At 47.6% G+C, this 16,498-nt stretch overlaps 1 protein-coding gene across 4 annotated transcripts in view; it reads right to left on the bottom strand.

The window, feature by feature from the left end:
* Nucleotides 1-16,498, bottom strand: part of CASP8AP2 (caspase 8 associated protein 2) — a 158,859-nt gene that overhangs the window by 72,607 nt on the left and 69,754 nt on the right. For all 4 annotated transcript variants that reach the window (XM_063916987.1, XM_063916986.1, XM_063916989.1 and 1 more), the window contains exons 5-6: nucleotides 944-1,018; nucleotides 360-475 (exon numbers count right to left, since the gene is read on the bottom strand). In XM_063916987.1, coding sequence (XP_063773057.1) covers nucleotides 360-475; nucleotides 944-1,018 — 191 coding nt within the window. The remainder of the gene's footprint in view (nucleotides 1-359; nucleotides 476-943; nucleotides 1,019-16,498) is intronic.

Genomic DNA, 16,498 nt, shown 5'->3' with positions numbered 1-16,498 from the left:
ACAAAATAGTCTTAATTATTTTCTCTACGATTTACAGTCCTAACAACATTTAAGCAGTCTTAAAATTAGGTTTGTAATGATGCATTGAAGGTAAAACCATTCTAAAAGTAGTCCCTGTATAGTCTAAAAAAAAAAATAATTACATATATTACTATGGCAAAATATAGGAGATACACAGTATTCTTGGAATTGGTTTAAATATATCAATTTATATTAAACAAAAAACTTAAAAATACTTATTTAAAAAAAATATAAAATCATAATTAGTATTGGCAGTGTTTCAAAATGTAGGCTTCTCTGCCCTTACATGCATACTGAACCAATACCCAAATAAGCCATGTAACATTGATCATCATTACCTCTGATTCAATCTGTTGATCTCTTCTTCTTTACGTGTAATTTCTACCCTTGCAGTTTTTATAAGAGCAGAAATATTCTTTTTTAAACACTGATTTTCATTTTGCAAGCTGGTATTCTACAATAGAGGAGAGAAAAACAAACATCTGTCTCAGGACTTCTACCTAAATGGACTATTGCTGTGAAGTGAAAAATATTAGTAATTTGCGGTACCCAGTACAAGAAGCATAATTCGGTAAACTCACTTCAGCTTTTTGAGTGGCATTACCATTGTAATCTTTCAAAAGGTTAGCTAGTTATTAAAAACAGATAGTGCATGGAAACCACAACACTCAAGCATGTTCCCCACCATTCATGCCACTATCTTTGAGTGAAGCAGCCAAACTCCTTATTTACGGAATTAACAAATTCAACGCCCTGCAAGAGCTGGAATATCAGGGGAACCAAGTGAATCATAATTGGATAGTGGGAATTATATGCCAGAGTCGTCTTCACCTTTAAAAATAGTTTTGGTCAGATAAAACTGAAAAAATTGTGATCAATGAAGTTGAATCATATTTATAGAAAACTTATAGTACTACTTTACCATAGACTGCATTTCCTTCAGCTTGCTAATAAGTTGTTTCAATTGTCTCTGGCTCTTCTCATATTCTGCACTCAACTAAAAATGGAGAAAAAAAAAAACACAACAAAGAACAAGCAGTATGAGAAAGCAGATTATAGAAAATAAAAAGAATGAAGTCCAGAAAAGCGCCAATGCTGGAGCAGGGCACAAGTACATTACAGACTCACTGGTTGGTCTCTGGCTTCTCCACTGGAAAGAGTTAAGTTTATTACTAACAAAGAGCAGGAGAAGAGCTAAAGAAACCATTACACAAATCAAACAAGCAGACCAAGAAAATACTAGAGTTTGGGGAAGGATCACAGTGTCCACCAAATGGATTCAGAGAAACACATTTTACGTTAAAGTACAAATACCCTATTTTATTATTTTTTCATCCATTTTTGGGGAAACTACTCCTATGGGAGGGTATGCTCAACAGTTGTTACATGCAGAACTTTATGGCCAAAAGCAGTGTCCTTGGATTCAAAAAGTTTAAACATGTAAAAGTTTGCGAAGGTATGGAGGCCAACGTGCAGCTCTGTTCCAGTGAGGGTCCATGCAGCACCACCCATAACGTGCTCAGCTGACGTGCACCAGCAACCTAATAATGAATAGGACAACTTCAGAGACTAAAATAGGATTTTAATACCTACCGGTAAATCCTTTTCTCTTAGTCCATAGAGGATGCTGGGGACACTTCAAGAACCATGGGGTATAGGCGGGATCCGCAGGAGACACGGGCACTTTAAGACTTTGAAGGGGTGTGAACTGGCTCCTCCCTCTATGCCCCTCCTCCAGACTCCAGTTATAGGAACTGTGCCCAGGGAGACGGACATTTCGAGGAAAAGGATTTATTGTTAAACTATGGTGAGATACATACCAGCTCACACCACAAACACGCCGTACAACATGGCATTTAACAGAAGTCCAGTCAACGGCATGAACAATGTCAGCAACAGGCTGACTATAACAGAAACACAACCTGTGTGTAACCATAACCAATACTAAGAATTAATAACTGAAGATACAGTACGCACTGGGACGGGCGCCCAGCATCCTCTACGGACTAAAAGAAAAGGATTTACCGGTAGGTATTAAAATCCTATTTTCTCATACGTCCTAGAGGATGCTGGGGACACTTCAAGAACCATGGGGTTTATACCAAAGCTCTAGAACGGGCGGGAGAGTGCGGATGACTCTGCAGCACCGATTGACCAAACATGAGGTCCTCATCAGCCAGGGTATCAAACTTGTAAAATTTTGCAAAAGTGTTTGAACCCGACCAAGTAGCTGCTCGGCAGAATTGTAATGCCGAGACCCCCCGGGCAGCCGCCCAGGATGAGACCACCTTTCTGGTAGAATGGGCCTTCACTGATTTCGGTAACGGCAATCCAGCCGTAGAATGAGCCTGCTGAATCGTATGACAGATCCAGCGCGCAATAGTCTGCTTGGAAGCAGGATTTCCAATTTTGTTGGAAGCATACAGAACAAATAAAGCTTCTGTTTTCCTAAGTGGAGCCGTCCTGGTGACATAAATCTTTAAAGCCCTGACCACATCGAGAGATTTTGACTCAGCAAAGACGTCAGTAGCCACAGGCACCACAATAGGCTGGTTCATGTGGAACGATGAAACCGCCTTCGGCAGAAATTGTTGACGAGTCCTCAACTCTGCTCTATCATGGAAGATTAAATAAGGACTCTTGTGAGACAAAGCCGCTAACTCAGACACCTGCCTTGCGGATGCTAAGGCCAATAACATGACCACTTTCCAAGTGAGAAACTTCAACTCCACCTTCTGTAATGGTTCAAACCAATAAGATTGCAGGAACTGCAACACCACATTAAGATCCCATGGTGCCACTGGGGGCACAAAAGGAGGTTGGATGTGCAAAACGCCTTTCACGAAAGTCTGAACTTCTGGAAGGGAGGCCAATTCTTTTTGAAAGAAATATCGATAATGCCGAAATTTGTACTTTTATGGAGCCTAACTTTAGGCCCGCATCCACACCTGCTTGTAGGAAATGGAGAAAACGCCCTAGCTGAATTGGATTCACACCAAGACACATATTTTCTCCAAATACGGTGATAATGTTTTGCCGTTACTACTTTTCTAGCCTGAAGAAGTGTGGGAATGACTTCATGTTGAATACCCTTTCGGGCTAGAATTCGGCGTTCAACCGCCAAGCCGTCAAACAGATCCTTTCGTAGAGGAAGAGGCCAGGGATCTCCTATGAGTAATTCCTGAAGATCTGGATACCAAGCCCTCCTTGGCCAGTCCGGAACAATGAGGATCGCCTGAACCCTTGTTCTTCTTATGATCTTTAGCACCTTTGGTATGAGTGGAAGCGGAGGGAACACATACACCGACTGAAACACCCATGGTGTCACTAGCGCGTCCACAGCTATTGCTTGAGGGTCCATCGACCTGGAACAATATCTCTGAAGTTTCTTGTTGAGGCGAGACGCCATCATGTCTATTTGAGGAATTCCCCAAAGACTTGTCACTTCTGCAAAGACCTCTTGATGCAGCCCGCACTCTCCTGGATGGAGATCGTGTCTGCTGAGGAAGTCCGCATCCCAGTTGTCCACTCCTAGAATGAAGATTGCTGACAGAGCGCTTGTATGTCTTTCCGCCCAGCGGAGAACTTTTGTAGCCTCTGCCATTGCCACTCTGCTCTTTGTTCCACCCTGGCGGTTTATGTGCGCTACTGCTGTTATATTGTCCGACTGGATTAGTAAGGGCAGGTTTCGAAGGAGGCGTTCCGCTTGAAGACCATTGTAAATGGCTCTTAACTCTAGAACTTTTATGTGTAGACAAACTTCCTGGCTTGACCATCTTCCCTGGAAGTTTTCCCCCTGTGTGACTGCTCCACAGCCCCGGAGACTCGCATCCGTGGTCACTAGGATCCAGTCCTGGATCCCGAACCTGCGTCCCTCCAGGAGGTGAGAGCTGGGCAGCCACCACAGGAGTGAGATTCTGGTCCTGGAGGACAGGATTATTTTCCGGTGCATGTGCAAATGGGATCCGGACCACTTGTCCAACAGGTCCCACTGAAACACTCTGGCATGGAACCTGCCAAATTGAATGGCCTCGTAGGCCGCCACCATTTTTCACAGCAAACGAGTGCATTGATGGATCGATACTCTCGCCGGTTACAGAATCTGTTTAACCAAACTCTGGATTTCCAGTGCCTTTTCTTCTGGAAGAAACACTCTGTAATTCTGTGTCCAGAATCATTCCCAAGAACGACAGCCATTTTGTCAGATTCAATTGTGACTTTGGCAAGTTTAGGATCCAACCATGATGTTGTAGAACTGTCAGGGATAGCGTAATGTTCTGCACCAACTTGTCTTTGGATCTCGCCTTTATCAGGAGATCGTCCAAGTAAGGGATAATTGTGACTCCTTGCCTGCGAAGGAGAACCATCATTTCCGCCATTACCTTGGTGAAAATCCTCGGAGCCGTGGACAGACCAAACGGCAATGTCTGAAATTGGTAATGACAATCCTGCATAGCAAACCTCAGGTAAGCCTGATGCGGAGGATATATGGGGATGTGTAAGTAGGCATCCTTTATGTCGACTGACACCATGAAATTCCCTTCCTCCAGACTGGAGATCACTGCTCGGAGAGATTCCATCTTGAATTTGAGTTTTCTTAGGTAAAGGTTGAGGAACTTTAGGTTCAGAATTGGTCTGACCGAACCGTCCGGCTTCGGGACCACAAACAGGCTGGAATAAAAGCCTTCTCCCTGTTGAGACGGGGGAACCCTGATAATGACCTGATTTAGACACAACTTTTGTATTGCATCGCATACAACCTTCCTGTCCGGAAGAGAAGCTGGTAAGGCCGATTTGAAGAATCGGTGAAGGGGGAACGTCTTGAAACTCCAGTTTGTACACCTGGGACACTATTTCTAAAACCCATGGGTCCAGGTCCGAACGAGCCCAGATTTGACTGAAGAGCTTGAGACGTGCCCCCACCGGTGCGGACTCCCGCAGAGGAGCCCCAGCGTCATGCGGTGGATTTGGCAGAAGCCGGGGAGGACTTCTGCTCCTAGGAACCTGCGACGGCCGGAGATCTTTTACCTTTTCCTCTTCCTCTATTAGCGAGGAAGGAATAACCCCGGCCTTTTTGTATTTATTTGGCCGAAAGGACTGCATCTGAAAATGGGCTTTCTTTTGCTGTGGAGGAACATAAAGCAAAAATGACGACTTAGCCGCGGTAGCCGTAGATACCAACTCAGTGAGACCATCACCAAACAAGACACTACCTTTATATGGGAGCGACTCCATAGCTTTCTTAGAGTCAGTATCAGCATTCCATTGATGAATCCACAATGCTCGTCTAGCTGAGATTGCCATGGCACTGGCTTTTGATCCCAAAATGCCAATCTCTCTCGCCGCCTGTTTTCGGTAGGCCGCAGCGTCCCTAATATAACCCAGCGTTAACAGGATGCTATCCCTATCTAGGGTATCTATATCAGATGACAAGTTATCTGCCCATTTTTCAATAGCACTACTCACCCACGCCGATGCAATGGTTGGTCTGAGCAGTGTACCTGTGGCGACGTAAATGGATTTTAACGTATTTTCCTGTCTACGATCCGCAGGATCCTTAAGGGCTGCCGTGTCAGGAGACGGTAAAGCAACCTTTTTAGACAACCGTAATAGGGCCTTGTCCACCACGGGGGATGACTTACACTTTTCTCTATCCCCAGAGGGGAACGGATACGTCATCTGAATCCTTTTGGGAATAAGAAACTTTTTGTCAGGATTTTCCCACATATTTTCAAAAAAGGTATTCAGTTCATGAGAGGGCGGAAATATTACCTCAGGTTTCTTTCCCTTATACATACAGACCCTAGTATCAGGAACAGCAGGGTCCACAGTGATATGCAACACGTCTTTTATTGCCACAATCATGTACTGAATGTTCTTTGCCAATTTTGGGTCTAATCTGGCATCACTATAGTCGACACTGGAGTCAGTGTCCGTGTCAGTATCTGTGTCTGCCAACTGAGCAAATGAACGTTTATGTGACCCCGAGGGGGTCTGGACCTGTAATAACACATCCTCCACTGGTTCTGAGATTCAGATTTATCCAATCTCTTATTAATAAGAGCCACATTAGCATTCAACACATTTACCCAATCAGGAGTCGGCGGTGCCGACAGGGTCACTCCCACAGCCGTTTCCGTCCCTAACACAGTCTCCACCTGGGAAGAGCACTCAGCCTCAGACATACCGACACACGTGTACCGACACCCACAGACAAACTGGGCAAATAGGGGACAGACCCACAGTAAAGCCTGTCAGAGAAACACAGAGGGAGTTTGCCAGCTCACAACCCAGCGCTCAATCCCAGATCTGAAACCTTAATATAAAGCCCCAGACCAGTAGCGCTTTTATATTTGCACCATATTATGTGCCATCCCCCCGTTTTGCACCCTGTTACTTGTACAGCAGTGTTTTGAGGAAAGGACCAGGGTCTCTGCAGCTTCTGTGAAGATAAAATGGCGCTGGTGAGAGCTAAGCCCCGCCCCCTGAATGGCGCGCTTCAGCCCGCTATTTTTTTAATATAATATACTGGCGGGGGTTCGGATTTTGTGCCCAGGCACTATATTCCACTTTTGCCAGCCTGAAAATGAGGATTTTATGCTGCCCAGGGCACCCCCCCTGCACCCTGTAGTGCAGCTGTGCGAGTGGGAGCATGGCGCACAGCGCGATTGCTGTGCGGTACCTCAGAGAGACGTCACTGAAGTCTATCATCTTCTACTCACCTGTCTTCTGGCTCTGCAAGGGGGGTGACGGCCGGCTCTGGGAGTGAACCCCTAGGCGTACCTAGTGTTCCAAACCCTCAGGAGCTAATGGTGTCCTGTAGCCAAGAAGCAGAGCCTTTAAACTCATTAGAAGTAGGTCTGACTTCTCTCCCCTAAGTCCCACGATGCAGGGAGACCATTGCCAGCAGTCCTCCCTGAAAATAAAAAACCTAACTAAGTCTTTTCAGAGAACTCAGTAGAGCTCCCCTGTGTGTGACCAGTCTCCCTGGGCACAATTCTAAAACTGGCGTCTGGAGGAGGGGCATAGAGGGAGGAGCCAGTTCACACCCCTTCAAAGTCTTAAAGTGCCCATGTCTCCTGCGGATCCCGTCTATACCCCATGGTTCTTGAAGTGTCCCCAGCATCATCTTGGACAGGCATGTCCAAACTGCAGCCCTCCAGCTGTTGAGAAACTACACATCCCAGCATGCCCTGACACAGCTTTAGCATTCTCTGACAGCAAAACTCTGTCAGGGCATGCTGGGATATGTAGTTTCCCAACAGCTGGAGGGCCGCAGTATGGACATGCCTGCTCTAGGACGTATGAGAAATAGGCTTGTAACTGGCCTCTGACTGTCAATAAATTCTCACTGTGAGCGGTATTGCTGAGCTACCTTGGCGTATGTCAATGATCCATAACGAAATACTGTTTTGAAGTAGGCCAAACCATCTCCTAATAGTCACTGAAGACCCTATGCAAGGAGCACAGTTCAGTACATAGATTTAAAGGCTCTCACTACATCCAAGAGATTATAAACATGGACAACCACAGATTTATCTGCAAAAAATCTGCAATTTCCTTACCAAGAGTAAATAAAGTTTTGAATTAATAGAAAAGCTCTAGCATTGTAGAATTTGAGATAAAGGGGTCTATTTACCAAGCCTCAGGTGGAGATAAAATGACCGGAGATAAAGTACCAGCCAATCCCCTCCTGTCATTATTCAAACCCAGCCTGTGTCATGACAGTTAGGAGCCGATCGGCTGGTACTTTATCTCCACCTGAGGCTTAGTACATAGACCCCAAAGGGGTCTATTTACTAATCCTTGTAGATAAAGTACAAGCTCCTAACTGCCATGTTAGGCTAGAGCCACACATTGCGGCCAAGCGGGTCCCGCTGAACGCGACCCACTTGGCCAGGAGGGGTGTTTTGTGTACACACGGATCCTGTTCTGCGGGATGCTACAGAACAGGATCCGGCCAGTGACACACAGCCGCACTGTGTGAACACATACATTGAAATGTAGGTTCACATTGAAATCCCGCCGCTGCGGTCGGATCTGGCGGGACTGCCGTACATGTGTGGGCGTCTGCATAGGTGCCCATGTGCAGTCTCCTTCCGGCCATGCAGGTCCCGCTTGGCCACTATGTGTGGACCTACCCTTACATGCAGTGTTTGAAAAATGGCAGTTAGGAGCCGATTGGCTGATACTTCTGTAATGCAGATGGTTTATCTACAGGGTTGTATCTAGGGTGCTTAAATGTCCACATCTATTTTCCTCAAAGAGCCTCTCTAGAGAAAAAGCTCTAAACCCCTTGAAATTGAACATGTCCACCTGCCTGACTGCATAATGACTTCAGTCTTCAGCCTTATGCTGGGAATACACGCTACAATTATCTGTCCGATGCGCCCGATCTCAGCATCTCGAAAAATAAGATTTTAAACCTACCGGTAAATCTTTTTCTCGTAGTCCATAGAGGATGCTGGGGACTCCGTAAGGACCATGGGGAATAGACGGGCTCCACAGGAGACATGGGCAGTAAAAAGAACTTTAGGTATGGGTGTGCACTGGCTCCTCCCTCTATGCCCCTCCTCCAGACCTCAGTTAGAGAAACTGTGCCCAGAGGAGACGGGCAGTACGAGGAAAGGATTTTGTAAATCCAAGGGCAAGATTCATACCAGCCACACCATTCACACCGTATAACATGGGATATATACGAACCAGTCAACAGTATGAAACAAAACCAGTATCAGTCCAAAACTGATCCAACTGAAACATAACCCTTATGTAAGCAACAACTATATACAAGTCCTGCAGGATGTTGTCCGCACAGGGACGGGCGCCCAGCATCCGCTACGGACTACGAGAAAAAGATTTAACGGTAGGTTTAAAATCTTATTTTCTCTTACGTCCTAGAGGATGCTGGGGACTCTGTAAGGACCATGGGGATTATACCAAAGCTCCAAACAGGCGGGAGGGTGCGGACGACTCTGCAGCACCGAATGAGCAAACGTTAGGTCCTCATCGGCCAGGGTATCAAACTTGTAGAATTTTGCAAAAGTGTTTGAACCAGACCAGGTCGCGGCTCGGCAAAGTTGTAATGCCGAGACGCCCCGGGCAGCCGCCCAAGAAGAGCCCACCTTCCTAGTGGAATGGGCCTTAACCGAATTCGGTAACTGCAATCCAGCCGTAGAATAAGCCTGCTGAATCGTGTTACAGATCCAGCGAGCAATAGTCTGTTTAGACGCAGGAGCACCAACCTTGTTGGCTTCATACAGGATAAATAGAGCCTGTTTTCCTAACCCGAGCCATTCTGACCACATAAATTTTCAATGCCCTGACCACATCTAGGGACTCTGAATCCTCCACGTCCCTTGTAGCCACAGGCACCACAATATGTTGGTTCATATGAAAAGAAGAAACCACCTTAGGCAAAAATTGTGGACGAGTCTGCAACTCAGCTCTATCCACATGGAAAATCAGATAAGGGCTTTTGTGAGACAAGGCCGCCAACTCTGACACTCGCCGTGCTGAAGCCAAGGCCAATAACATTACCACCTTCCAAGTAAGATACTTCAATTCAACTGTTTGAAGCGGTTCAAACCAGTGAGACTTAAGGAAACGTAACACCACGTTAAGGTCCCATGGTGCCACTGGAGGCACAAAAGGAGGCTGGATATGCAGCACCCCTTTCACGAAAGTCTGGACTTCTGGAAGAGAAGCCAATACCTTTTGATAGAAAATGGATAAGGCCGAAATCTGAACCTTAAAAGGAGCCTAACTTAAGGCCCAAATTCACTCATGTTTGCAGGAAGTGGAGAAAACGGCCCAGATGGAACTCTTCCGGAGGAGCAGTCTTGGCTTCGCACCAAGACATATACTTCCTCAAGATACGGTGATAATGTTTCGATGTCACCTCCTTCCTAGCCTTTATCAGAGTAGGAATGACCTCATTCGGAATGCCCTTCTCCTCTAGGATCCTGCGTTCAACCGCCATGCCGTCAAACGCAGTCGCGGTAAGTCCTGGAACAGACAGGGCCCTTGTTGTAACAGGTCTTCCCTGAGAGGAAGAGGCCACAAATCTTCTGAGAGCATTTCCTCTGGATCCGGATACCAGGCCCTTCGAGGCCAATCTGGAACGATGAGAATCGCCTGAACCCCTCTTCGTCTTATGATTCTCAGTATCTTTGAGATGAGAAGAAGAGGAGGGAACACATAGACCGACTGAAACACCCACGGTGTCACCAGTGCGTCCACTGCAATCGCCTGAGGGTTCCTTGACCTGGCGCAATATCTCGGAAGTTTCTTGTTGAGGCGTGAAGCCATCATGTCTATTTGAGGCAGACCCCACTGACTTGCAATCTCTGCGAAGACTCCTTGATGAAGTCCCCACTCTCCTGGATGCAGATCGTGTCTGCTGAGGAAGTCTGCTTCCCAGTTGTCTACACCTGGAATGAAGACTGCTGTCAGAGCGCTTACATGACTCTCCGCCCATCGAAGAATCTTTGAGGCTTCTGCCATTGCCACTCTGCTCCTTGTGCCGCCTTGGCGGTTTAAATGAGCCACTGCTGTGATGTTGTCTGACTGAATCAGAACCGGTAGACCTTGAATGTTGATGTGTAGACAAGCCCCCTGGCTTGACCACAGACCCTGGAAGTTTCTTCCCTGTGTGACTGCTCCCTATCCTCGGAGACTCGCGTCCGTGGTCACTAGAACCCAGTCCTGGATTCCGAACCTGCGACCCTTTAGAAGGTGAGCACTCTGCACCCACCACAGGAGAGATACCCTGGCCCTGGGGGACAGGCGGATCATCTGATGAATCTGTAGATGTGACCCGGACCACTTGTCCAGAAGGTCCCACTGAAAGGTTCTGGCATGGAACCTGACGAATGGAATGGCCTCGTAAGACGCCACCGTGCAGTGATGTACCGACACCCTGTCTGGCTTCAACAGGTCCCTGACCAAGTCCCGCAGTTCCTGGGCCTTTTCCGTCGGGAGAAAGACCCTCTTTTGTTCCGTGTCCAGAATCATACCTAAGAAAGGCAATCTGGTTGTTGGAACTAACTGTGACTTTGGCAGGTTTAGAATCCAACAGTGTTGTTGTAACACCCTCAGGGAGAGTGATACTTTGACCAGCAACTGTTCTCTCGATCTCGCTTTTATCAGGAGATCGTCCAAGTATGGGATAATTGTGACCATCTGCTTGCGCAGGAGCACCATCATCTCCGCCATTAAGTTAGTAAAAATTCTCGGGGCCGTGGACAGCCCAAACGGCAACGTCTGAAATTGGTAGTGACAATCCTCCACCACAAATCTCAGGAACGCCTGATGAGGTTGATAAATGGGGACATGAAGGTATGCATCCTTTATGTCTAGAGACAGCATATAATCTCCCTCTTCCAGACTTGCAATGACCGCCCTGAGCGACTCCATCTTGAACTTGAACCTCTTTAAGTATAGGTTTAAGGATTTTAAATTTAGAATGGGTCTGACCGAACCGTCCGGTTTCGGGACCACAAACAGGGTTAAGTAATAGCCCATCCCCTGCTGCAGTAGGGGAACCTTGACCACCACTTGTTGGAGACTCAATTTTTGAATTGCTGCCAAAACTACCTCCCTCTCTGGGGAAGAAGTCGGCAGTGCCGATTTGAAAAACCGGCGAGGAGGCACCTCTTCGAATTCCAGCTTGTACCCCTGGGAAACAATGTCTATTGCCCAGGGATCCACCTGAGAGTGAACCCAGACTTGGCTGAAAAGACGAAGACATGCCCCCACTGGAGCACTCTCCCCCAGCGTCAAGCGGTGGATTTAGTAGAAGCCGGGGAGGACTTCTGTTCCTGGGAACTGGCTTTAGCTGGCAGCTTTTTCCCCTTGCCCTTACCTCTGGCAAGAAAGGAAGATCCCCGAGCTCTCTTGGATTTATGCGGCCAAAAGGACTGCATCTGATAATGTGGCGCTTTCTTAGGCTGTGAGGAAACATAAGGTAAAAAAGTTGATTTACCAGCAGTAGCTGTGGAAACTAGGTCCGCGAGACCTTCCCCAAACAACTCCTCACCCTTGTACGGCAAAACCTCCATATGCCGTTTTGAGTCGGCATCACCCGACCACTGTCGGGTCCACAGTGCCCGCCTGGCAGAAATAGCCATAGCGTTTGCTCTGGACCCCAGTATGCCTATATCCCTTTGAGCCTCTCTCATATAAAGGACCGCATCCTTAATATGTCCCAGGGTCAATAAAATAGTTTTCTTATCCATCGTATCCATATCAGCAGATAAGGTATCGGTCCACGCTAGTACAGCGCTACAAACCCAAGCCGACGCTATTGCCGGTCTGAGTAATGTACCGGTATGTGTGTAAATTGAATTCAAGGTAGTTTCCTGCTTGCGGTCAGCAGGATCCCTGAGGGCCGCTGTATCTTGAGACGGCAGCGCCACCTTTTTGGAAAGGCGCGTCAACGCCTTGTCCACCCTTGGGGAGGATTCCCACCGTATCCTGTCCTTGATCGGGAAAGGATACGCCATAAGAATCCTTTTGGGAATCTGCAGCTTCTTATCTGGAGTTTCCCAAGCACTTTCAAATAACTCATTTAATTCAAAAGAAGGTGGAAAAGTAACCTCAGGCTTCTTTTCTTTAAACATGTGGATTTTAGGATTAGGCACCGCGGGGTCATCTATAATATGCAGCACATCCTTTATAGCAATAATCATATAATGAATACTCTTTGCCAATTTTGGCTGCAACCTCGCATCATCATAATCGACACTAGAGTCACTCTGTGTCTGTATCTGTGTCAACTAACTGAGAAAGCGGCCGCTTTTGAGACCCAGAAGGTCCCTGTGACATAGGGAAAGGCAGGGTATGACCCTCTGTGTTGTCCCTGGACTCTGCTTTGTCCAAACGTTTGTGCAATAAATTCACATTTGCATTTAAAATATTCCACATATCCATCCAGTCATGTGTCGGCGTTGCCGACACCACACTCATGCGCTCCAACTGATCCCTAGGAGTGCCTTCCGCTTCAGACCTGCCGACACGCACGTACTGACACACCACACACTCAGGGAAAGCTCTATTGGAGACAGTTCCCCCACAAGGCCCTTTGGAGAGACAGAGAGAGAGAGAGAGAGAGAGAGAGAGAGAGAGAGAGAGAGAGAGAGAGAGAGAGTGAGAGAGTATGCCAGCACACACCCAGCGCAAATAATCTTGGGAAAAAGAAAAATAAGATTTTACTTACCGATAAATCTATTTCTCGTAGTCCGTAGTGGATGCTGGGGACTCCGTCAGGACCATGGGAAATAGCAGATAGCAGCTCCGCAGGAGACAGGGCACAAAAGTAAAAGCTTTAGGATCAGGTGGTGTGCACTGGCTCCTCCCCCTATGACCCTCCTCCAAGCCTCAGTTAGGATACTGTGCCCGGACGAGCGTACACAATAAGGAAGGATTTTGAATCCCGGGTAAGACTCATACCAGCCACACCAATCACACTGTACAACCTGTGATCTGAACCCAGTTAACAGCATGATAACAGCGGAGCCTCTGAAAAGATGGCTCACAACAATAATAACCCGATTTTTGTAACAATAACTATGTACAAGTATTGCAGACAATCCGCACTTGGGATGGGCGCCCAGCATCCACTACGGACTACGAGAAATAGATTTATCGGTAAGTAAAATCTTATTTTCTCTGACGTCCTAGTGGATGCTGGGGACTCCGTCAGGACCATGGGGATTATACCAAAGCTCCCAAACGGGCGGGAGAGTGCGGATGACTCTGCAGCACCGAATGAGAGAACTCCAGGTCCTCTTTAGCCAGGGTATCAAATTTGTAGAATTTTACAAACGTGTTATCCCCCGACCACGTAGCTGCTCGGCAGAGTTGTAATGCCGAGACCCCTCGGGCAGCCGCCCAGGATGAGCCCACCTTCCTTGTGGAATGGGCCTTGACAGATTTAGGCTGTGGCAGGCCTGCCACAGAATGTGCAAGTTGAAATGTGCTACAAATCCAACGAGCAATCGTCTGCTTAGAAGCAAGAGCACCCAGTTTGTTGGGTGCATACAGGATAACAGCGAGTCAGTTTTCCTGACTCCAGCCGTCCTGGAAACCTATATTTTCAGGGCCCTGACAACATCTAGCAACTTGGAGTCCTCCAAGTCCCTAGTAGCCGCAGGTACCACAATAAGCTGGTTCAGGTGAAACGCTGACACCACCTTAGGAAGAAACTGGGGACGAGTCCGCAGCTCTGCCCTGTCCGAATGGACAATCAGATATGGCTTTTGTGAGACAAAGCCGCCAATTCTGACACTCGCCTGGCCGAGGCCAGGGCCAACAGCATGGTCACTTTTCATGTGAGATATTTCAAATCCACAGATTTGAGCGGTTTAAAATGTGATTTGAGGAATCCCAGAACTACGTTGAGATCCCACAGTGCCACTGGAGGCACAAAAAGGGGGTTGTATATGCAATACTCCCTTGACAAACTTCTGGACTTCAGGAACTGAAGCCAATTTTTTCTGGAAGAAAATTGACAGGGCCGAAATTTGAACCTTAATGGACCCCAATTTGAGGCCCATAGACACTCCTGTTTGCAGGAAATGCAGGAATCGACCGAGTTGGAATTTCTTCGTGGGGCCTTCCTGGCCTCACACCACGCAACATATTTTCGCCACATGTGGTGATAATGTTTTGCGGTCACCTCCTTCCTGGCTTTGACCAGGGTAGGAATGACCTCTTCCGGAATGCCTTTTTCCCTTAGGATCTGGCGTTCCACCGCCATGCCGTCAAACGCAGCCGCGGTAAGTCTTGGAACAGACCTGGTACTTGCTGAAGCAAGTCCCTTCTTAGCGGCAGAGGCCATGAGTCCTCTGTGAGCATTTCTTGAAGTTCCGGGTGCCACGTCCATCTTGGCCAATCCGGAGCCACGAGTATAGTTCTTACTCCTCTACGTCTTATAATTCTCAGTACCTTGGTTATGAGAAGCAGAGGAGGGAACACATACACCGACTGGTACACCCACGGTGTTACCAGAACGTCCACAGATATTGCTTGAGGGTCTCTTGACCTGGCGCAATACCTGTCCAGTTTTTTGTTCAGGCGGGACGCCATCATGTCCACCTTTGGTCTTTCCCAACGGTTCACAATCATGTGGAATACTTCCCGATGAAGTCCCCACTCTCCCGGGTGGAGGTCGTGCCTGCTGAGGAAGTCTGCTTCCCAGTTGTCCACTCCCGGAATGAACACTGCTGACAGTGCTATCACATGATTTTTCGCCCAGCGAAGAATCCTTGCAGTTTCTGCCATTGCCCTCCTGCTTCTTGTGCCGCCCTGTCTGTTTACGTGGGCGACTGCCGTGATGTTGTCCCACTGGATCAATACCGGCTGACCTTGAAGCAGAGGTCTTGCTAAGCTTAGAACATTGTAAATTGCCCTTAGCTCCAGTATATTTATGTGGAGAGAAGTCTCCAGACTTGATCACACTCCCTGGAAATTTTTTCCCTGTGTGACTGCTCCCCAGCCTCTCAGGCTGGCATCCGTGGTCACCAGGACCCAGTCCTGAATGCCGAGTCTGCGGCCCTTTAGTAGATGAGCACTCTGCAGCCACCGCAGAAGAAACACCCTTGTCCTTGGAGACAGGGTTATCCGCTGATGCATCTGAAGATGCGATCCGGACCAGTTTTCCAGCAGATCCCACTGAAAAGTTCTTGCGTGAAATCTACCGAATGGAATCGCTTCGTAAGAAGCCACCATTTTTCCCAGGACCCTTGTGCAATGATGCACTGACACTTTTCCTGGTTTTAGGAGGTTCCTGACTAGCTCGGATAACTCCCTGGCTTTCTTCTCCGGGAGAAACACCTTTTTCTGGACTGTGTCCAGAATCATCCCTAGGAACAGCAGACGTGTCGTCGGAAACAGCTGCGGTTTTGGAATATTTAGAATCCACCCGTGCTGTCGTAGAACTACTTGAGATAGTGCTACTCCGACCTCCAACTGTTCTCTGGACCTTGCCCCTATCAGGAGATCGTCCATTTTCTTTGAAGAAGAATCATCATTTCGGCCATTACCTTGGTAAGGACCCGGGGTGCCGTGGACAATCCAACCGGCAGCGTCTGAAACTGATAGTGACAGTTCTGTACCACGAACCTGAGGTACCCTTGGTGAGAAGGGCAAATTGGGACATGGAGGTAAGCATCCCTGATGTCCCGGGACACCATATAGTCCCCTTCTTCCTGGTTCGCTATCACTGCTCTGAGTGACTCCATCTTGATTTGAACCTTTGTATGTAAGTGTTCAACTATTTCAGATTTAGAATAGGTCTCACCGAGCCGTCTGGCTTCAGTACCACAATATAGTGTGGAATAATACCCCTTTCCTTGTTGTAGGAGGGGTACTTTGATTATCACCTGCTGGGAATACAGCTTGTGAATTGTTTCCACTACTGCCTCACTGTCGGAGGGAGACGTTGGTAAAGCAGACTTCAGGAACCTGCGAGGGGGAG

Source organism: Pseudophryne corroboree, chromosome 4 (assembly GCF_028390025.1).
Source record: "Pseudophryne corroboree isolate aPseCor3 chromosome 4, aPseCor3.hap2, whole genome shotgun sequence".
Lineage (NCBI taxonomy): Eukaryota > Metazoa > Chordata > Amphibia > Anura > Myobatrachidae > Pseudophryne > Pseudophryne corroboree.
The sequence above is the reverse complement of the archived record's forward strand: the minus strand, read 5'-3'. Positions and strand labels throughout refer to the sequence as shown.